The sequence below is a fragment of the Canis lupus genome, chromosome 6 (genome assembly GCF_048164855.1).
Source record: "Canis lupus baileyi chromosome 6, mCanLup2.hap1, whole genome shotgun sequence".
NCBI lineage: Eukaryota > Metazoa > Chordata > Mammalia > Carnivora > Canidae > Canis > Canis lupus.
Window position 1 is genome coordinate 65,236,735 of NC_132843.1, and position 18,644 is coordinate 65,255,378.

The window sequence follows — 18,644 nt, forward strand, 5'->3', positions numbered from 1 at the left end:
TTTCCATTTCTCAAAGACAACATATGAATGTTTCCAAAGCACAACTTCTACTTTTTTTTAAGGAAGTAGGAAGGAATAAAATCTAAAAAATACTCTTTGTGTCTCTCATAAGTAATAAAAATAATAATCCACTAATAAGTTTCCTCTAATTAACAATCTCCTTCCTGGAGAAGCATAGTAACCATAAAAGAAAAGCCCAAAAGAAAAGTGAGGAAAGATCAGAGTAACTTCCTGTGTGCCAGACACTGAGAATACAATAGAGTACAAGGTAGACACAGTTGATGTCCTTGCAGGGCTAATAGGCTTGTGTCTTCTCATATAAGAAGTGGATGTATGTGTGATAGACAAAAGGTGTCTGCTAGAAAGGCATCTTTCATTATAAGTTAGTGTCAATGATAAAAGTGACTTATTTTTATTTTATTTTTTTTTATTTTTTTAAAAGATTTTATTTATTTATGCATGAGAGACATAGAGAGAGAGAGAGAGAGAGAGAGAGAGAGGCAGAGACACAGGCAGAGGGAGAAGCAGGCTCCATGCAGGGAGCCTGACATGGGACTTGATCCCGGGTCTCCAGGATCCCACCCTGGGCTGAAGGCGGTGCTAAACCGCTGAGCTACCAGGGCTGCCCCTTATTTTTTTTTTTTTTAAAGAGGAGACCATTTTGCTTTATTTTTTTAAAAGATTACTTATTTATTCAGATAGAGAGAGAGAGAGAGGGAGAGACACAGGCAGAGGGAGAAGCAGGCTCCATGCAGGGAGCCCGGCGTGGGATTCGATCCCCAGTCTCCAGGATCACACCCCAGGCTGCAGGTGGCGCTAAACTGCTGTGCCACCGGGGCTGCCTGAGAGTGACTTATTTTTGATAAGACTGACTTATTTTGGAGCCAATTGGAACCATCTGGTGACCAGTTTTATGTTTGTGACATGAGGTGGAGTGAAATGTAGTGGGAGTTTCTTAGTGAAATGGTAAGATGTGAGAGATGGAGGGAAAGAAACATTGAGAGAAACATGGAGTGGTACTTACTCTTTACCCCTGTCAAGGCCGGAATGTGATAGTAATAAAATGGCAATGCTGGGGCGGCAGCAGCCACCTCCTTTAGGAAATTAATCAAGACATCTGAAAGAATAGCAGGAAAAGCCATGATGTGAACAAGTATAAAACAATGGCTTTCCCTGGTAAAAAATTAACCGTCTATTGAACTGCAACCATCCCTCTCAGGAGCTGAAAATTCTCTATCACTCTTACCATCCCTGAGATTGTTACTGCAATGTCTTTGCAACTCGCTTCATTCAAAGTTTTATTTTACTTTTCTGTAGAAAGGCCAAAGTAAGATGATTGCTTTCCTACTGTACTAAAATACCATTAAAAAACTGGCATGACACATAATAAGAGAAGCTCACGGAATACTCTTATAAAAGCCAGAAGCCCATCAGTAGGACTCTTATACTCTTACCCCACAGGGGTAAATGTGGTCAGTGAACACGGGATTTTGCATTAGGATCAGAACCATCAAGTTGTAACTGAGAAAATTCTATAACAAAAGATAAACATTTGCTCAAAGAGGGAAGTTGTAAGAATAGTGGCACATCTCACAATAATTCAACCAGGGGTTGGCACTTTTCCCGTTTGGGGAGAAATCCAGATATAGCAGAAGAGAATTCATTCTAGTTTACTGAGGATTTGCAATTTCCAACATCATCTTCTGTAAGCTTTCACTGTGACCTTACTGTAGAGGATTAATAAATCCAGCAGACTCGCTTATACTGGGTAGTGGGAGAGAGAATCTTAGGTACTCCATCTGAATACTGTGATGATGTACTCTGTCCCTGATAAATATTTGACAAAATTATTATGTAGAACTCATTATTTTTCCTTTACTCTTTTTGGGAAACGTATTCATGTAAAATTTTTATAACCATGTGAAAAAAACGTTTAAAATGTTCATCTTCAATTCCCCAAATGGCAGAATTTAAATTACTTATCCTATGTTAACAATTATTTTCTACCAATAATAGATGATATTTCACAATAATTTTGATTCAATCACATTTGGCTATGAATTTATTTAATCATGCATGCAATCATGGATTGTCTGTTTTCAATCCTTTCAAAATTTATATTTCTTTGTTTGCTAATCAGAAGGATTAAAAAGACTCAGTATACTTGGAAACTACAAATAGTTTCCATAGAGAAAGCAGACAAGAAGGAGAAAGCAATTAACTTGGTATTTTGGTAGACAATGGATCTTTCTGTGAAATCTCCCTCAAATTCATTAGTCACTCAACCTTGAATAGAACACATAGTCTCAAGATGCCCATCACTTACATTCCTCTTTTTTGAGAAAAATAGTCATGCTTTGCTGGACTATTTCCAAGCCATGTGACTCTGACATTCTACACAGCCAACTCGACTAGGAATGGACACCTGACTCAACCACAGGCACCTGTAGGTTGACCTGGGGCTTGGTGAATGACTTAATCAGGTCACTTGGAAAAAGAGTTGAAGCCCTTCTTAAAGGAGCCTTTTCTTTCATGGATCCAGGGAGACCAGATATTCTGGACGCTGTTGTACTGCTGCAACTGCACACCATTAGTCCATACAACTACTTTCATAAGTTCAGTATAACCAGTTTGAATGAAGTCAAAAAGAAGTGGACCATGTAAGGCACTGTGTGTTTTAGACTATCTGTTTACCTTTGTTCCATGGCTTGAGAAAGAAAGGTGCAATGACAGCGATGCCATCGGCTCCAATTTCTGCTGCATGTTGGGCCTTTATGAGAAGAAAAAAGACCATTACGGGTCTGGTCACAATTCTGATGTCTGTAGGTTGAGGAGTGATTCCCCACATCAACAAGCAATTAATTCTCCGATAAGAGCTGCATGTCCTGCAATTCTACTCAGCTTTGATACTATCTTCCTGGAGACAGAATCAGATTATGGGTTAAGGGCTCAGTCCTATAAGACTAGCCTACTTCCCTGAACTTTCGATGCCTGTCACAAGCCCACGTCATCACCTGTGCTTCTGACTGACTGGCCACCGACTTGGAGGTTCTAATGATCCCTTTCTTGGGTCAATTAATTTGCTAGAGTGGCTCACAGAACTCAGAGGAACATTTTACTTACTAGACCATCAGTGTATTATAAGAGTATATAATTCAGGAACAGCCAGGTGGAAGAAATGCCAAGAGCAAGGTATGGCGAGAGGGCTTGTAGCTTCTCTGTCTTCTCCCAAGTGTGAGTGCACCACTCTTCCTATATCTCCACATGTTGACCAACCTGAAAGCCCTCTGAAACCTGCCCTTTTGGGTTTTAATGGAGGCTTCCCGGGCAGCCTGGGTGGCTCAGCGGTTTAGTGCCGCCTTCTGCCCAGGGTGTGATCCTGGGGACCCAGGATCGAGTCCCACGTTGGGTTCCCTGCCTGGGGCCTGCTTCTCTCTCGGCCTGTGTCTCTTCTCTCTCTCTCTCTCTGTCTCTCATGAATGAATAAATAAATAAAATCTTAAAAAAAAAAATAATGGAGGCTTCCCTACATAGGCATGGTTGATTAAATCACCGGCCACTGGTGACTGATTCAACCTTCAGTCCCTCCTCTCTCCACAGAGGTGTAAGTCAGGTAGGACTCAAAGTTCCAATCCTCTGATCACATGGTTGGTTCTCCTGGCAACCGGCCCTCATCCTTAGCTGCTTTCTAAGAGTCACCTCATTCACATAATAGGCCATCTTTATTGCTCTCATCACAGAAAATTGCAAGAGTGTTAGGAACTCTGCACCAGAAACTGGACAAAGACCATATATATATTTATTATAAATCACAATATCACAACCATCTTGGAATAAGTGATTTATTATATTCACCTACTGCTTAGATACTGATAGTTGTAATAAATTTCAAATTTGCCAACTGATACACCACAAGATAGCAGAAAATTAGCCAAATGTAATAATGAATGTCATTACCAGGAAAATCCCAAATTGCAAAGTAGAGACCCTGGGTGGAGGTGACCTGTGCATTTAATCTTATTCTTCAGACTTTGTGAATGCAAAAATACTTTGCTAAAGGAGACATGAGTGGTTCATTGTGATAAGTTATAACTGTGAATAGAGAAACTCACAAGTATAATTTCTCTTCTAGTGTTCAGCCCAGGAGTCTCTCCTGTCCAATGATATAATAGTCATATTTTAAAATTTATTCTAAGTGTATTAAAAATTTTAATTTATGGATTGGGAATGCAGTTGAGAAAGGTTCAGAAGAAAAAGATTATGCACATAAAGGAAGATTCATCGTACCACTATTCTGAAGTTTTCTCAAATTCTCCCTCCAAAAATGACTATTTCCTTCTGCTGGGCCTTCAAAACATTCTTATCTATTTCAAGTTAGAGTACCTTAAATCTACTACATTGCAAGAGAGTGTATACGGCTACTGTTCTCAAACAGAAGGAGTTCCCGAAGGCAGGGGTCAGATCTTAATCACTCGTGTACAGTTAGTTAATTATGGTGCTGCGCACATAGAAGGGATTTGCTGACTGCTTCAGAACATGCCCCCCTCCCAACCTAAAAGGGAAAAACGCTTTCCTCTGAGACTTTAACTAATAATATCAATCTCTAATAGATGTGATTTGCTTTCTGCAGAAGTAGGAGAACCAAAGAGAAGACCGGGATATAGTCTAAAGACCAATTGTGACATTGGGTAGAATTTCATTAACACCAGTTGGATGTAATATGTTTGAACATTTGTTTAACACTCTGTTTTGGACAAGAGTAGAAGGATAACTTTAGCTGAAAACAAGGAAAAAGGAAACAGCTAAAAGACAGTTGATGCCTGTGCCCATTCAAATATCATCCAATGGAGTTACAGCTAAGCAGATACCAAATTATGGTCTTGTTGGAAAGATTTTCCCCATAGTAGGGGATTATCTCTATAGCAGGAGATTATACTAAGATTATTTCTATACTATTCAAGTGTTCAGCCCAATGGATGACAGTCTTTCATGCCATGACAATATTTTAAAATTTATATTACACATACGCAGTTAAAAAGAGATGAAAACAAATTTCCTACATCCTACTACCTTAATTGAAAGGTCTATTTTAAGAACAAATCAAGCATAAGAAGGATAAATCAAGCCTCCAACTCCTGATTCTAGGTTTATTACACAACCATCTAGCAATATACCTTCCCTGTGGCTTGCCTAAGAGCACTGAATTGCAATTTTGTGAATATGTATTATACGCCCCATCTCTAAATTCAGTAATCGGAAAGACAAAACCCATCAAGAAGATGTTGGGGCTAGATCAAGTCACTGTAATCTTTGGAATCAGAATATATAAATTCTGAAAACATGTTTAATTTAGTAGTGGTCCAGGTATTGGGCCTTCTGGTAAACACCTCAATACTTTTGATCTTTCTTTTTTTACCCAATTCACAAAGTCCTCAAAGTCACCAGGTCAGGTACTTTTCTGCCAGAAACTTTAACTCCTTCCATTCCTGCCCTTTGCTCCATGTAATCTGCTAATCTTTAAACCTGGAGCAATCCAATTGTTTGTGTTCTTGAACCCATGTTCTGGTAGAAGATTGTAACTAGAAAGAAATTTTTATAACTTAGTTGAATGGTGGCAAGACAAATTTATGACTTCTAGCTTCAGTTGGTTTTTAGCACTTCTGAGCAGTACTTCTTAAAAAATTAACTAGTTAAGGGTGCTTGGCTGGCTTAGTTGGTAAAGCATGTAATTCCTCATGTCAGGGTTATAAATTCAAGCCCTACCTATGTTGGGCATATAAGCTTATTTCAAAAAAAATTTTTTTAATGTGACAAAACCACATAAATTTACCACCTTAATCATTTTTAAATGTACAGTTCAGTAGTTTTAAATACATTCACATTGTTATGAAACAGATCTCCAGAACTTTTTATCTTGCAAATCTGAAACTCCATACCCATTATATAATTCTTTCTCTCTCCCTTTAGTTCCTGGTAACCACCATTGTACTTTTTTCTGTTTTTATGAACTTGACTACTTTAGATACCTCATTTAAGAGGAATCATTTAGTATTTGTCTTTTGGTGACTGGCTTATTTAACATAAAGTTCTTTTTTTTAAATTTTTATTTATTTATGATAGTCACACAGAGAGAGAGAGGCAGAGACACAGGCAGAGGGAGAAGCAGGCTCCATGCACCGGGAGCCCGACGTGGGATCTGATCCCGAGTCTCCAGGATTGCGCCCTGGGCCAAAGGCAGGCGCCAAACCTCTGCGCCACCCAGGGATCCCTAACATAAAGTTCTAAAAGAGGTTCACCTATATTACTACATGTGACTGGATGGATTCCCTTCATTTTTAAGGATAATATTCCATTGTATTGTTAAAAAGAAAACCACAGGACCCAAATGGAGTCACTTATGTTAGGTCCCACATCAGCAAACCAAGACTTATACCTAACCTGACTGCAGTTTCAATTCTCCCAGGAATGTAACGTTTAAACTGTCCACATGGAATATCCTGGTCAGCCCTAGGAAATTTACTGCCAGACCTCTACTATTCCCCTTAGGAGGGCAACCTTGCTTAAAACAATGTGTTCTTTGCTAATAATCTCTTTTTTCTTGATTCCTCTCTGTCTTTAAAACCTTTCCTTTTCCATAGCCTGATGGAGCTCCCTTCTCTTTGCTAGACTGGTTGTTGCTGGATTCATGAATCACTCAATAAAGCCAATTTGATCTTTTAAATGACTTAGTTGCATTTCTGTCCTTTAATACTATGTATGTACCATGTTTTTGTTTTTTTTTAATCTGTTTGGCCACTAACGGGCATTTGGGTTGCTTCCACCTCTTTCTATTGTAAATAGTGCTGATATTAGGGGGATCCCTGGGTGGCTCAGCGGTTTAGCGCCTGCCTTTGGCCCAGGGCGCGATCCTGGAGTCTCGGGATTGAGTCCCGCGTCAGGCTCCCGGCATGGAGCCTGCTTCTCCCTCTGCCTGTGTCTCTGCCTCTCTCTCTCTTTCTTTCTCTATCATAAATAAATAAATAAAATATTAAAAAAAAATAATGCTGATATTAACATGGGTGTGGACAATCTTCCTGTGTTTCAGTTTTCCTTCTCATTCTCCCGGGGCAGCGACTCTCAATTTTTACCACTCTTCACATCTGGACCCCATCTTCCATCTCCTTCAGGCCCAGCAAATGGCTTCACCTTCTGCTTTTGAGAGCAACTGAGGTTGGCTCAAGTTCTCGTTACTTGCAAACTAAACTATGTCTATACCCACCCTTACTTCGCTCAGAGAAAGAGGGACCTCTGTCTCCTATTCAAAACTCTGCTCCAGGAGTTACCACCTTGGGCTACTCATTGTGGTTCTGTGCCTGCTTCTGGATGGGGAGTTCTGAGGCCCCACATCTCATATTCCCCAATGACAGTAACTAATATATAGCAAAAACGGTATTGAGTTTAACTTCAGCATAAAAAAGGAGCTCCTTCCCTTCTGTGGAATCAAACAAATGAACATATAAACAAACAAAAAACCAGAAACAGACTCAAACACAGAGAACACACTGGTAGCTGCCAGAGGGGAGGAGGATAAGGCGGGAGGATGGGCAAAATAGGTGAAGGGGATGAAGAGGCACAAACTTTTTTTTTTTTTTTTTAAGAGGCACAAACTTTTGGTTATAAAATAAGCAAGTCACAGAGATGAAAAGTACAGCATAGAGAATGTAGTCAATAATGTTGTTAATAACAGGGATCCCTAGGTGGCGCAGCGGTTTGGCGCCTGCCTTCGGCCTAGGGCGCGATCCTGGAGACCCGGGATCGAATCCCACATCGGGCTCCCAGTGCATGGAGCCTGCTTCTCCCTCTGCCTGTGTCTCTGCCTCTCTCTCTCTCTGTGACTATCATAAATAAATAAAAAATTAAAAAAAAATGTTGTTAATAACATTGTATGGTGACTACACTTATCATGGTCAGTGCTGAGTAACACACAGAATTATTGATTCACTATGTCATTCACCTGAAATTAATAGAACACTGTATATGTTAACTGTGCTCCAATAATAAAAGAAAAAGGAGGTCCCTTGAGTGGTCTCTCTCAGATGGACCTACATACATACCAGTTCTTGTGACTCTTTCAAGCTCAGGGCTCCTACATGAATCACTACTTGATCCAACCTGCAAAAGAGAAAACACTGTTGGATCACTTGGAAGTTTACAGTAATATAGAAGGGCTGCACCACACAGGTTTGTGCTGGTTTTGGCAGTGAACTAATATCTCACTAATCTCAATCTCAAAACTATTAAGTTCTATAGTGGTCTATTTGAAATTAATCTAATAATGGATTAAAAAAAAAGAATATCCAGAGAGTAAAATTTAAGGTCCAACCAAGTGGAATTTTGAAACCATGAATCAATTAATCAGTATTTGAAGATATACTCTGACAAAGCATTGTTTTAGATGGTATATTTGATGGTGATATGTGCATGGAGATTGGTATGAAATGGAGGTATTTTTGGTTGGAGATAAAAATAAAGAGGTTCTTCAAAGAGTACAGCCGGAACAAGCCATATGAGAAATGAATTCACTGTAAAAAGTTTTTTCCTGTCTTGTAAGTCCTCAGAACTTGGCCTCTTATGAGAGGTTTCCTCTGAGACCCTAATATTCATCTTTGGGGTTGCTCCATGTATCCCCATGGGCAGAGGCCACAGTGAGTGACACTGGTGTTCAGAATAGGATGAATAAAACGCAGCTGTGAGTCCAGTCATCCCAACGACTCTTCTGAGGGACCCTGAAAAACTCACATGCCATCCTCAAGGGATGGAAACACAACATTCTTGTTTAGGTCTCACTAGTGAGTCCCCAGTGACTCTGACTTGTCGTGCCTCAGGTGAAATGGGCCCTCACTAAGAAAGTGATGTGATTAGGTTTGCATTTTTATTCTTATTTTAAAAAAATATTTTATTTATTTACTCATGAGAGACACACAGAGAGAGGCAGAGACATAGGCAGAGGGAGAAGCAGGCTGCATGCAAAGAGCCCAACTCGGGACTCGATCCTGGACCCCGGGATCATGCCCTGGGCCAAAGGCAGATGCTCAACTGCTGAGCCATCCAGGTGCCCCAGGGTTGCATTTTTAAAGATTTTATTTATTTATTTGAAAGAGAGAGAGAGTCAACAGAGAGGGTAGGGGAAGCAGAGGGAGAGGGAGAAGCAGACTCTAAGCTGCACAGGGAGCCCAATGACCCAAGTGTTCGGTCCCAGGACCCCGAAATCATGGCTTGAGCTGAAGGCAGACACCTAACAGACTGAGCCACCCAGGGCTATATAACCTCAGGGTTGTATTTTTAAAGTATAAGACCTCTGAAAGGAGAAAGGAAGGTTGACTGCTGGACTCTTACCAGCAGCTTTTCTGCACAATCTCCTTAAACCTTTCAAACTCCTTCTCCTGGCTTAGGTTAAAACGAGCCATCCCATTCCTTCCCCCTTCCCCCCTGCTGCTAGGTGCTGCTACAGAAAACCATCCTATGGCTTTCATACCAACCTGTCCTTTCCCAATTTAAGAGAACGAGGCTCCAAAAAGCCTTCTGGTCATCATGACTTACTTCCCTTCCAATTCCCCGCAGTGGCTACTTCAAATCTGGACTATTCTCAAGCTCTTGATTCCAACCCAACTCCTTGTTCCTGGTTGATGTCCTCACTTACAACACACCAGAAGTATAGACATTTCATACACAGACTGCCACACTTTTCCTCTTGTGTACCTCTATGCTTAGCCACATCCTCATTTATGCTTTCTTTCCAGGTGTCCTCTGAAGTTACTCTATCTTTGGTTTTGTTTCAACCTGCCACCCCCTAGACCTTCTCAAAGGTATCAGCTGTCTTCTCTCTCTTAAGCTCTTCTCCCATAACAATGTCTTTTCAGCAGAGAAACATGCTCAAGACTTCCCCACTTTAAAACAAACTACCCTTCTTTTAATCTTGCTTCCTCCTCCTTAACCTACCACTCCATCTCTCCTTTCCTTCACCAGAAAATGTTCTGAGAATGAGCTGTACTCATGCCCCCCACCCCTGCACTTCTGCAGCCAATCCACAGTTCACTGCACACTGCGTCTATTTCAACAACCCGACTGGCTCCATTCTCTCTGAGGTCATCAGTCACCTCAAACCAAGTGGTCTTCTCAGCCCTCCACCTGAGGACTTGCACAACATCCAACATTTATAACAAATTTGATGATGAACACAGCATCTACTGCAAATGATTACAATGAATTCCTGTATAATACTTGCTACATGCCAGGCACTGTTTGAATCCTTGCTGCACCATTTCTGGTGCTTTTCTTAATGTTGATCCTTAACATTCCTCATTTCTCTGTCCATGGTCTTTATCTTTTGGGGCCCACAATCTGACTGGAAATGAGCTGAAAGCCAATGCATCACCAGAAACTGTCTCTGTGGACATGCACTCAGCCTTGCATACGGTCTCAGAGTACTCGAGGTGCTCTGAAGCCCTTTAGGGATCCCCAAGGAGGTCATGGGCTTCACACTGACAATATCTGCTCTAGGCTCACTTGGCACTTACCTCTGATCTTCGCCTCCATCTAAGGCAACATCTCTCACTGCCTTCTCTCATCCCTGTTTATGCTATTTATCAGAAGAATCAGTGTTACATTTCATGATCTGACATCACCATTGGATGGCAAGCAAGCTGAAGGCAGAAACATGGTTTCATCTCCCCAGTGCCAGCACAGTGCGGAACACACAACATCACAGACAACAATTTCTTTGTTTCTTGGTGAATTGAGTGTGCTTACTGAACTGATCCTGTCCCATTTGTTTACCATGGCATGAATTGAGCATTATAACAAAAATATACCATTACACTGAAGTTTAAAGGATACCAAAAGTTCCCTAAGACTATAAAAGGAAGCACCATAAAGAGCATGCTAAGTCATATGCACAGAGATGTAGGGAAGCAAGGGCTGAAAGAAGCATCAGGTACTCATCCCGAGAGGGGAAGGGGCAGGAGCTGTTCAGAAGGGCAAGGGGACAGCAGTCTTTCATCAGCACTCCCCCTTCTCATCCCCTCAGTTCAAGGATGAGTAACCCAGGGGATTGGCTTTGTCAATAGATAAGGGGCAGCTTCCAGCTTCTAGATAGGCCTTCTGGGAGCCAGGTGGGCCATACAGTCAGGCTGCCCTTACACCCAGAAAGGAGGGGTGCTCCTCTGCCTCAGCTCCTCGCCAAAGTGCCAAGATCCTCATGCCTTGAGCCTGACCTCTGACCAGAAGGTGGGAGGCTGTGTCATCAGAAAAGAGCCATACTCGGGATCCCTGGGTGGCGCAGCGGTTTAGCGCCTGCCTTTGGCCCAGGGCGCGATCCTGGAGACCCGGGATCGAATCCCACGTTGGGCTCCCGGTGCATGGAGCCTGCTTCTCCCTCTGCCTATGTCTCTGCCTCTCTCTCTCTCCCTCTCTCTGTGTGACTATCATAAATAAATAAAAATTAAAAAAAAAACCAGCCATACTCTAGGCAGCTCTCTTGAAGAGTGCCTTTATCCTGGTAATGCCACTCACTTGTTCCGCCCTTTTGTCACCCACTCCTCTGCGACCCGGCGACGCTCTGAGACACTCAGGGACAGGCCTTCTCCCGTTGTGCCATTCACTGTTCCAAACAGAGAGACAGTTAGTGGGGCCAACCAATTCCTTTTGCTCCTCCAACACCAACACTGAAGTCAGAACTCCCTGCTTAAGAGGAAGGGGAAAGATCAGAGGATGGAATCTGGATGGGAAATGGCATGTTTCCATTTTTATCTAAAATTTTTTTTAAGCCTTTTTTTTTTCCATTTTCACCTTGTTCAAAGCAGCGGGCAGGTGAATTATGACTTGTAATTACATATCTGTCCTTGCTATCAGGGACAGATAGCAAGTACTTGAATACAGACTTAGATAACTATCCTCATTTTAGGCAACCCTCCAAACACACCTCCCAGTTCTATTATTTGGGCTTGAATGGCAGGAAAACCAACACTGCCCAGTACTGGGATGTCAAAGGGGCATAAGTGGGAGTTACAAGGACAGTGGTGCATACTACAGGTCTACAATGACCTCAGGTTATAGTTTTACGTGATGAGCAGATTCAAGGACAATCTTGCCATGGTAATTCATAAGAAAACACCAAGGATATTAATATTTCTTGTTTAAGCATTCTTGCGTGGTTACTTGTCCTCACAACAACCCTGCAAAGTATAAACGATGCTTCTCATTTACAGATGAAAAAGATGAGTTTCTGAATCACTAAATTTGAAACCAGAGCTGTGTGTTTCCAAAACTTTCCCTTCTAATACAATAATCTCTTAATGGACCACAGAAAGTATGCAAATGGCACTAGGATACATTACTGGGGCCTAATGCATATGGCAGCATTTTGGATCTCCAAATACTGAGCACTCAGCTGGGGTAGAGAAGCAGGGGTGAGAGTAGGAAAGAGTGTTTTTATCACTCTTTTGGGCTCTTGAGACACTTCAAGTATGCTCTACTAGTAGAAATGTTCCTGCTTCTTCCCTATACCCAGGGGAGATCTGTGGCCCTTTGGAGAATAAGAATCCGTCTTCCCTGACCATGGCTTGCAGTTGTAGGGGGACACCAAATGATTCTGTAATCAGATTCTGGTTTTGACATGTGCCCTGAACACCTTTTTGCAGTTTTAATCTGCCTTGATTATGACCTTGTACTTCCAGTCCTTGAGGGGCCCCTGTTGGTAGAATAGTAGCTTGAGAAAAAGCTATAGTGTCCAGTTTAAGGGGCCAAGCACCCAGAACACTAGGCAAGGGGCAACTCAATCATAGGTAAGTATAGTTCTCAGTCCTAAAATGTTCAAGGTCTGATTTTTAAAATTTCTATTGTCTATGACATAAATGAGGGTAATGCTGGACCTGTGACTCTTTTGTGTTCTGAATTTAGAGCCTTTCTACATTTATTGTATGAAAGGTCTGGGTGAAGACACAATAAAGCTCATTCTTAAGAGAGAGCGGTCTGGATTTTGCTGTTACTCTACCATTTCTTGGCTAAGTGCCTCTAGGCACTGTAAATAATACATCTGAGCCATAAATTTTCTTCTTTAAGTTGGGATAAAAACAATACCTTATCTGTTTTGAAGGTATACTACCAAATTAGATAATCTCTTGAGGTATTTTCCAGGTCTAAAATTGATGAGTCTACAGATTCCCAAATTTTACTTAGCTTAGCTAGGCTCAATCATAACTTATGACACAAGACACTGTGACTCCCTAACTAGTAACCAGGTGACAGCTACTTTCTAAGGAGTGGACTAGAGATATGTAGAGAAATCTCTAAAGATGACTCACCAAAAATATTCTTCACTCCCTGTTCTTCCACAAGATAATCCACATACTGACCAATGACTGAAAAGTTGATTTCTCTAAAGGACATGGGGAAAAAAAGGTAAAAATAATGTATATTTAGTCTTTAGATTATTATTCAACCAATCCTCAAATCTATAAGTGGCTCTCTTTTGTTAATAGTTATTAAAAGTCCACCCAGCCGTATTATACTAAGCAAAATAAGTCAGTCAGAAAAAGACAAATACCATATAATTTCACTCCTATGTGGAGTTTAAGAAACAAAATAGATGAACAGAGGGGAAGGGAAGGAAAAGTAAAATAAGATGAAAATTGAGAGGGAAGCAAACCATAAAAGATGCTGAACTAAGGAAACAAACTGAGGGTTGTTGGAGGGGAGGTGTGTAGGGGGATGGGGTAGCTGGGTGATGGGCATTAAGGAGGGCACCTTATGTCATGAGCCCTGGGTGTTATATGCAACTGATGAATCACTAAATTCTACCCCTGAAACTAATAATATACTCTATGTTAACTAAATTGAATTAAAAAAAAAAAAGTCCACCTACCTAGTTTGTAAAATTCTTAGCTTACTCTAAATAACCCCTGGATTTTTCCTTGTTTGTTTTCTTTTTTCCTTGCTTTTTTTGAGTCTAGTGATTTTTCTATTATCTGTATGTGCCTCACTTAGGTGAGCAACACACCATTACTTGTCAGCAAAGGTTTTACATTTACGCATCCCTACAAGTAATATTTAAAAAGTAATTACTTAGTAGATCTTTTACCCTTTTGGGGAAGAATGATGATTGGGGCCATGGTTAAATGAGAATTTCACATTTTCCACTTGGTGAGAAGCAATCATTTTTTAAGCTTACAAGATAGGAAAATTTGATCTTAATAATTTAAGAATTTTAGCACTTAATATTTGTGACAGTCAATGAAAGCTTCAATTTTATTTGCTAGCCTTAAATCAAAGAAGATTAACATTGGAGAGGAATTTTGTTATCTCTGCCTCTCAAAACATGGTCTGTGGAAGAGCAGCATAGGCCTCTGGGGAGTTTGTAAGAAATGCGGAGTCCCCAGCCTCATACACCTACCCAGCCAAAATCTGCATTGTGAGGGGATCCCCTTGTGATCTGCATGCACTGGGCAGTTTGAAGAGCAACGAACTTGTAAGGCTCTGACACTTAAGGCAATAAGTGTACCTGGGTGGCTCAGTGGTTGAGCATCTGCTTTTGGCTCAGGTTGTGATCCTGGGGTCCTGGGATGGAGTCCCGCATCGGGCTCCCCACTGGTAGCCTGCTTCTCCTTCTGCCTATGTCTCTACCTCTTTCTCTGTGTCTCTCATGAATGAATAAATAATATATTTTTTTAAAAAGGGGCTCTTAAAAAAAAGGGCTCGTTTCGTTAAAATCATATTGATTTTAAAATCTAGAAACTGACTCACACGCATCATATAAAGTGACCTGTTCTCAATCAAAATGCAGGTGAGGATGATGGGGGATGGAGAGTGAAAATCCAAAGGAAAACTGTGGCTATGGCTAGCAGGTATCAAATATCACAGAACCCACAGTTACATCGCCAAGAACAAAAAGTACTAGTTAGCTTCCATTTACATTTTGTGGATGGGGCCAGAGAATTAAGTTTCATTTCAATCTTATTAACATCTTTTTCATCTTATTGTATTCCTTGACAAACAAACAAAAAAATCAATCTGATGCATATAAAAACAAAAAAAAAATCAAAAGGTAGTTATCACAGGTAATAGGAACAAGAGAGATAAAAGCAAAGAATGCACAGGTGATCACTGCTCACAACATGCAAATGACAGCTGAGCCAGCCATTGGGAAGACCTGCTTTAAAGAGAGCAGACTCCCTCCTTGATGGCTCCTGGTATTTTAACCTTGCTCTCCCTGCCCCACCTGCTCAAATGCAGGGAGGCTCCCTGAATGCACAACAGGACCAAATTTAGGTTGTTTTCACCTAAAGGGAGGATGGGCAAGTTATCTGCCCAGATAATCTATCTCAACACCCTCACTTACGTGGGCTTGACCAGCGCAACTTGAAATGTCTACGCCTCAGACATTCCTGACCATTTAGAACTGGCTCCTGGCTGCTTCCACCAGCCCGTCACCACTTGGGATAAGCTCTGAGATGCAGGAACCATCAGCAGCAGCTTTGTTTGCATATGAACTCAGATTTTTGACCAATAATGTCCATCCTGCTAATGCAAGCAACCAGGAAAGAGCTCCCAATCACACTTCCAAATCACAGGTTGGAAACTGGAAATAAACCTAGTGGGCAACAGCCTGCATTAGAATCACAGATTTCAATATGGTGGCTCCTGTACACTTTCACTGAAACCTTGACACCTCCTCAATCCTATTCCAGCCTGTGTACTCAAGATCACCTACAGTAGGCTTGGCTTCTTCACCAAGGAGGAGCCTGTAGAGCTCCAGATGGTCAAGGGCTGGTAGGTAATTGTACTCACTTTGATGTGTGTTCTTTTGGTTTGATCTAATGTTTCTTTGGAAAGGGAAGTGAGAGAGCTTGTTTCCATTTTCAGAAATACTTAAGGAGAGAAACTGTTTCTGTTAGGGGGTGTATGTGTATATCTCCAAATTGGACTCTAAACTCAGTTAGGGACCCATTCTGTGAGTAGGCCTCTAATGGCCTAATACATGGGCTCAGCACTCTACCTGGCTCCACTGAAACCATCATTGCTGCTGTCACTACTCCCTCATGACAAAACCCAGAAATACCACACACCCTCAGCAAAGTTCATATCTCTCTTACTATGAGGATCATCTTGTAAATTGTTTATGCACACCCTCCAGGCTAGAGCAAGGACCTCGTGAAGGTAGGCACTGTGCCATTTATACCTTACAATCCCTAGTCTGCACCTGGCAGAGTGTGGAAGCTCAATGATGATGAAACTCTCATGATCTCTGCCTTAAAAGCAGCTTATCCCCACACCTGCAGGTTACACTTAAACTTTACTATTAACTGAGGAAAGGAGATGGCACAGTATACAAATAACTAGAATATTGAAGAATATATGTTGAAGGCTATGACTGAGTTAAAAAGTGTACAGCGGTTCAGATGAGGGATGAATCATCCCAATTAGGGAGGCTGCGAAAGGAGACTTCAAGAAGGAGGTGGATCTGGGATAAAGAGGTTGAAATCCTGTGCTCTTTCTTCCCTCTGATGTTCTTCGGTTGCTATCTGGCCCTGTGCTGGTGTCCTTCTCTTTCTAGGGAGATAGCTACACCCTTAGGCAGATCTAAGCCAGTTTCTTCTCCTTCCTCAGTGAACTCCACACTATTTTATGACTTCAGTGGGTAGTGCTTACATCTACATTGACCCTGTCCTCCTATGCCTTTAGGCTTTGCTGGATGACAGCTATAATTTCCCTTGGGTTAGGGGTGCTAATTTGGGTGATACATTATCTATCCCTTCAAGAAGGCAGTTGGTTGCTTCTTATAGAATGTCCTTAGCCTACAGGAGTGACACTAATAATAGAATCTCTGGGCAGTGATAGAGTCACGCAAAAATGTCCTTGGATGGATAATCTTTTGGAACTACCAAATCCTTAGAGAAAGAAAGGTTGTAAAGAGATGGCTCCTAAATATGTTTTGACTTCTATGATGTTAAAAATTGGTTTTCTTGTTTAAAAAAAATGAAAGCCAGAAGATCTAACGAGGACAGGCCTATATTACTATGCAGCACCAAATGGCTGGGAAAAGCAGTGGCTGTCCCCTTTGGAGGCACAGAAGCTTCCCAGACCACCTCAGGGATTTCAGATCTCTGCCTGACAAGAGGTGCAATTTTGCAGCCCTTCGTGTTGTTGCTCAGTGGCTACAGTCACCAGTGAGCCCAGGGAAATCACCTAGAGCTGTTTCCATAGCTGTCACCAAAGTACCCCAACAGCAGGACCAGGGTGGGAGCGGGATGATAATTCTCTCTGGGTACTTAGCTCCCTTTCCTGTTTTCTCACTGTAATCTACCTCTCTGTGGTATGTCGGTTTGTGTTTATTGCTGCAGGCACTGTATCAGGTATCTGGAAGTCACTAGAGATAAGGCAAGCAGTAAGACCAGATTATTCTCCTCCCTGCTGGATGGCCACTTGGGGCTCACTGCTCATAGGAGTGAGAAGTGGCATAAGCCAGTTCATTTCCAAAGGCAGGACTGGCTTTCCATGGCAATGTCTCTACCTTTGTGAGCCCCAAGAACACACTAAGTACTGCCACCTCGGCCGAGTAACCCAGAACCAAATCCCATGCTTGCTGAAGTCACTCCCCTACTTAATTCTGATTTAGGATCTTAATTTAAATTCCCAGGAGTTTGGATTCCTTGCCGTAGGTCCATGATTTTCTTTTAATAAAAATACTTAACTTTTTTCATATTATAGAAGCTATGCGGTTTATTTTTGAAAGTATATACAATAAAAAGGAGGGGAAAACCCACTCATTATCTCCTTGGAGATGATTACTCTTATTATGTTTGACATTTTTCTATTCACCAGTACAAAATACAGTATTTTCTTAAATAAGTATGGTCATACTGTACAAAGTATTGTAATATTTTTCACTTAGCATGTGTATTCTCCCACAACTTCAGATCTTCTGTTCCTATACTGGCTACACAGCATTCGATCGTATAAACAAACAGAATTAATTTAGTGAATCCTCTACCCTTGGACATTTAGTTTACTTCCAAACTATGTAAGAGGAGAGAATGTTTATCCAATTATTTTTGACACAAATCGACGCCCTGAGTAGAAACAGTCTGAAACAGCATGTAGGCTGTATCTCTTCTCTTAGGGTAGAAGGGTAATAGAATTTTTCTAAAGTGGCTTTTCAGAGAAAAGTCTCTATTGTTATTCATTTCCTCTCCTGGTGTATGACATAAAGTGAAAGACTTTCATTTTGAGAATACAGAATCACCAGGCAGGTCTTTCCATAACTGGCATACTTGTCAAAAAATCTGACGTCCTTTTTTTTTTTTTTTTTCTGCCTTTTACATATAACTCTCAGCATTCAAAATCAGATGAGTTATGTGTGTTTTAGGCATAATAACTACTTGGCTACTTTAAAACTCCTTTGGTGGAGAAGTATTCAGAAACCACAGCTGCCCTGGCTTGCCAGAAAACATTCTGTTCTGGGAATCTGGGTCATGTAGTCTCCCAACACAGTGAAAAAGACAATACACAACTCCGACTCCAGTGGTCCAGGCCCTTTATGACTGGGGTAACCAGTGTGTTTTTACTAAAGGGTGTTGTGAGGATTCCCATGGTGAAGCCAAAGGCATTTG

At 41.3% G+C, this 18,644-nt stretch overlaps 1 protein-coding gene across 4 annotated transcripts in view; it reads right to left on the reverse strand.

Moving 5' to 3' along the window:
• Nucleotides 1-18,644, reverse strand: part of NPL (N-acetylneuraminate pyruvate lyase) — a 37,346-nt gene that overhangs the window by 10,029 nt on the left and 8,673 nt on the right. For all 4 annotated transcript variants that reach the window (XM_072830964.1, XM_072830966.1, XM_072830963.1 and 1 more), the window contains exons 4-8: nucleotides 13,341-13,414; nucleotides 11,551-11,638; nucleotides 8,094-8,151; nucleotides 2,695-2,770; nucleotides 1,025-1,117 (exon numbers count right to left, since the gene is read on the reverse strand). In XM_072830964.1, coding sequence (XP_072687065.1) covers nucleotides 1,025-1,117; nucleotides 2,695-2,770; nucleotides 8,094-8,151; nucleotides 11,551-11,638; nucleotides 13,341-13,414 — 389 coding nt within the window. The remainder of the gene's footprint in view (nucleotides 1-1,024; nucleotides 1,118-2,694; nucleotides 2,771-8,093; nucleotides 8,152-11,550; nucleotides 11,639-13,340; nucleotides 13,415-18,644) is intronic.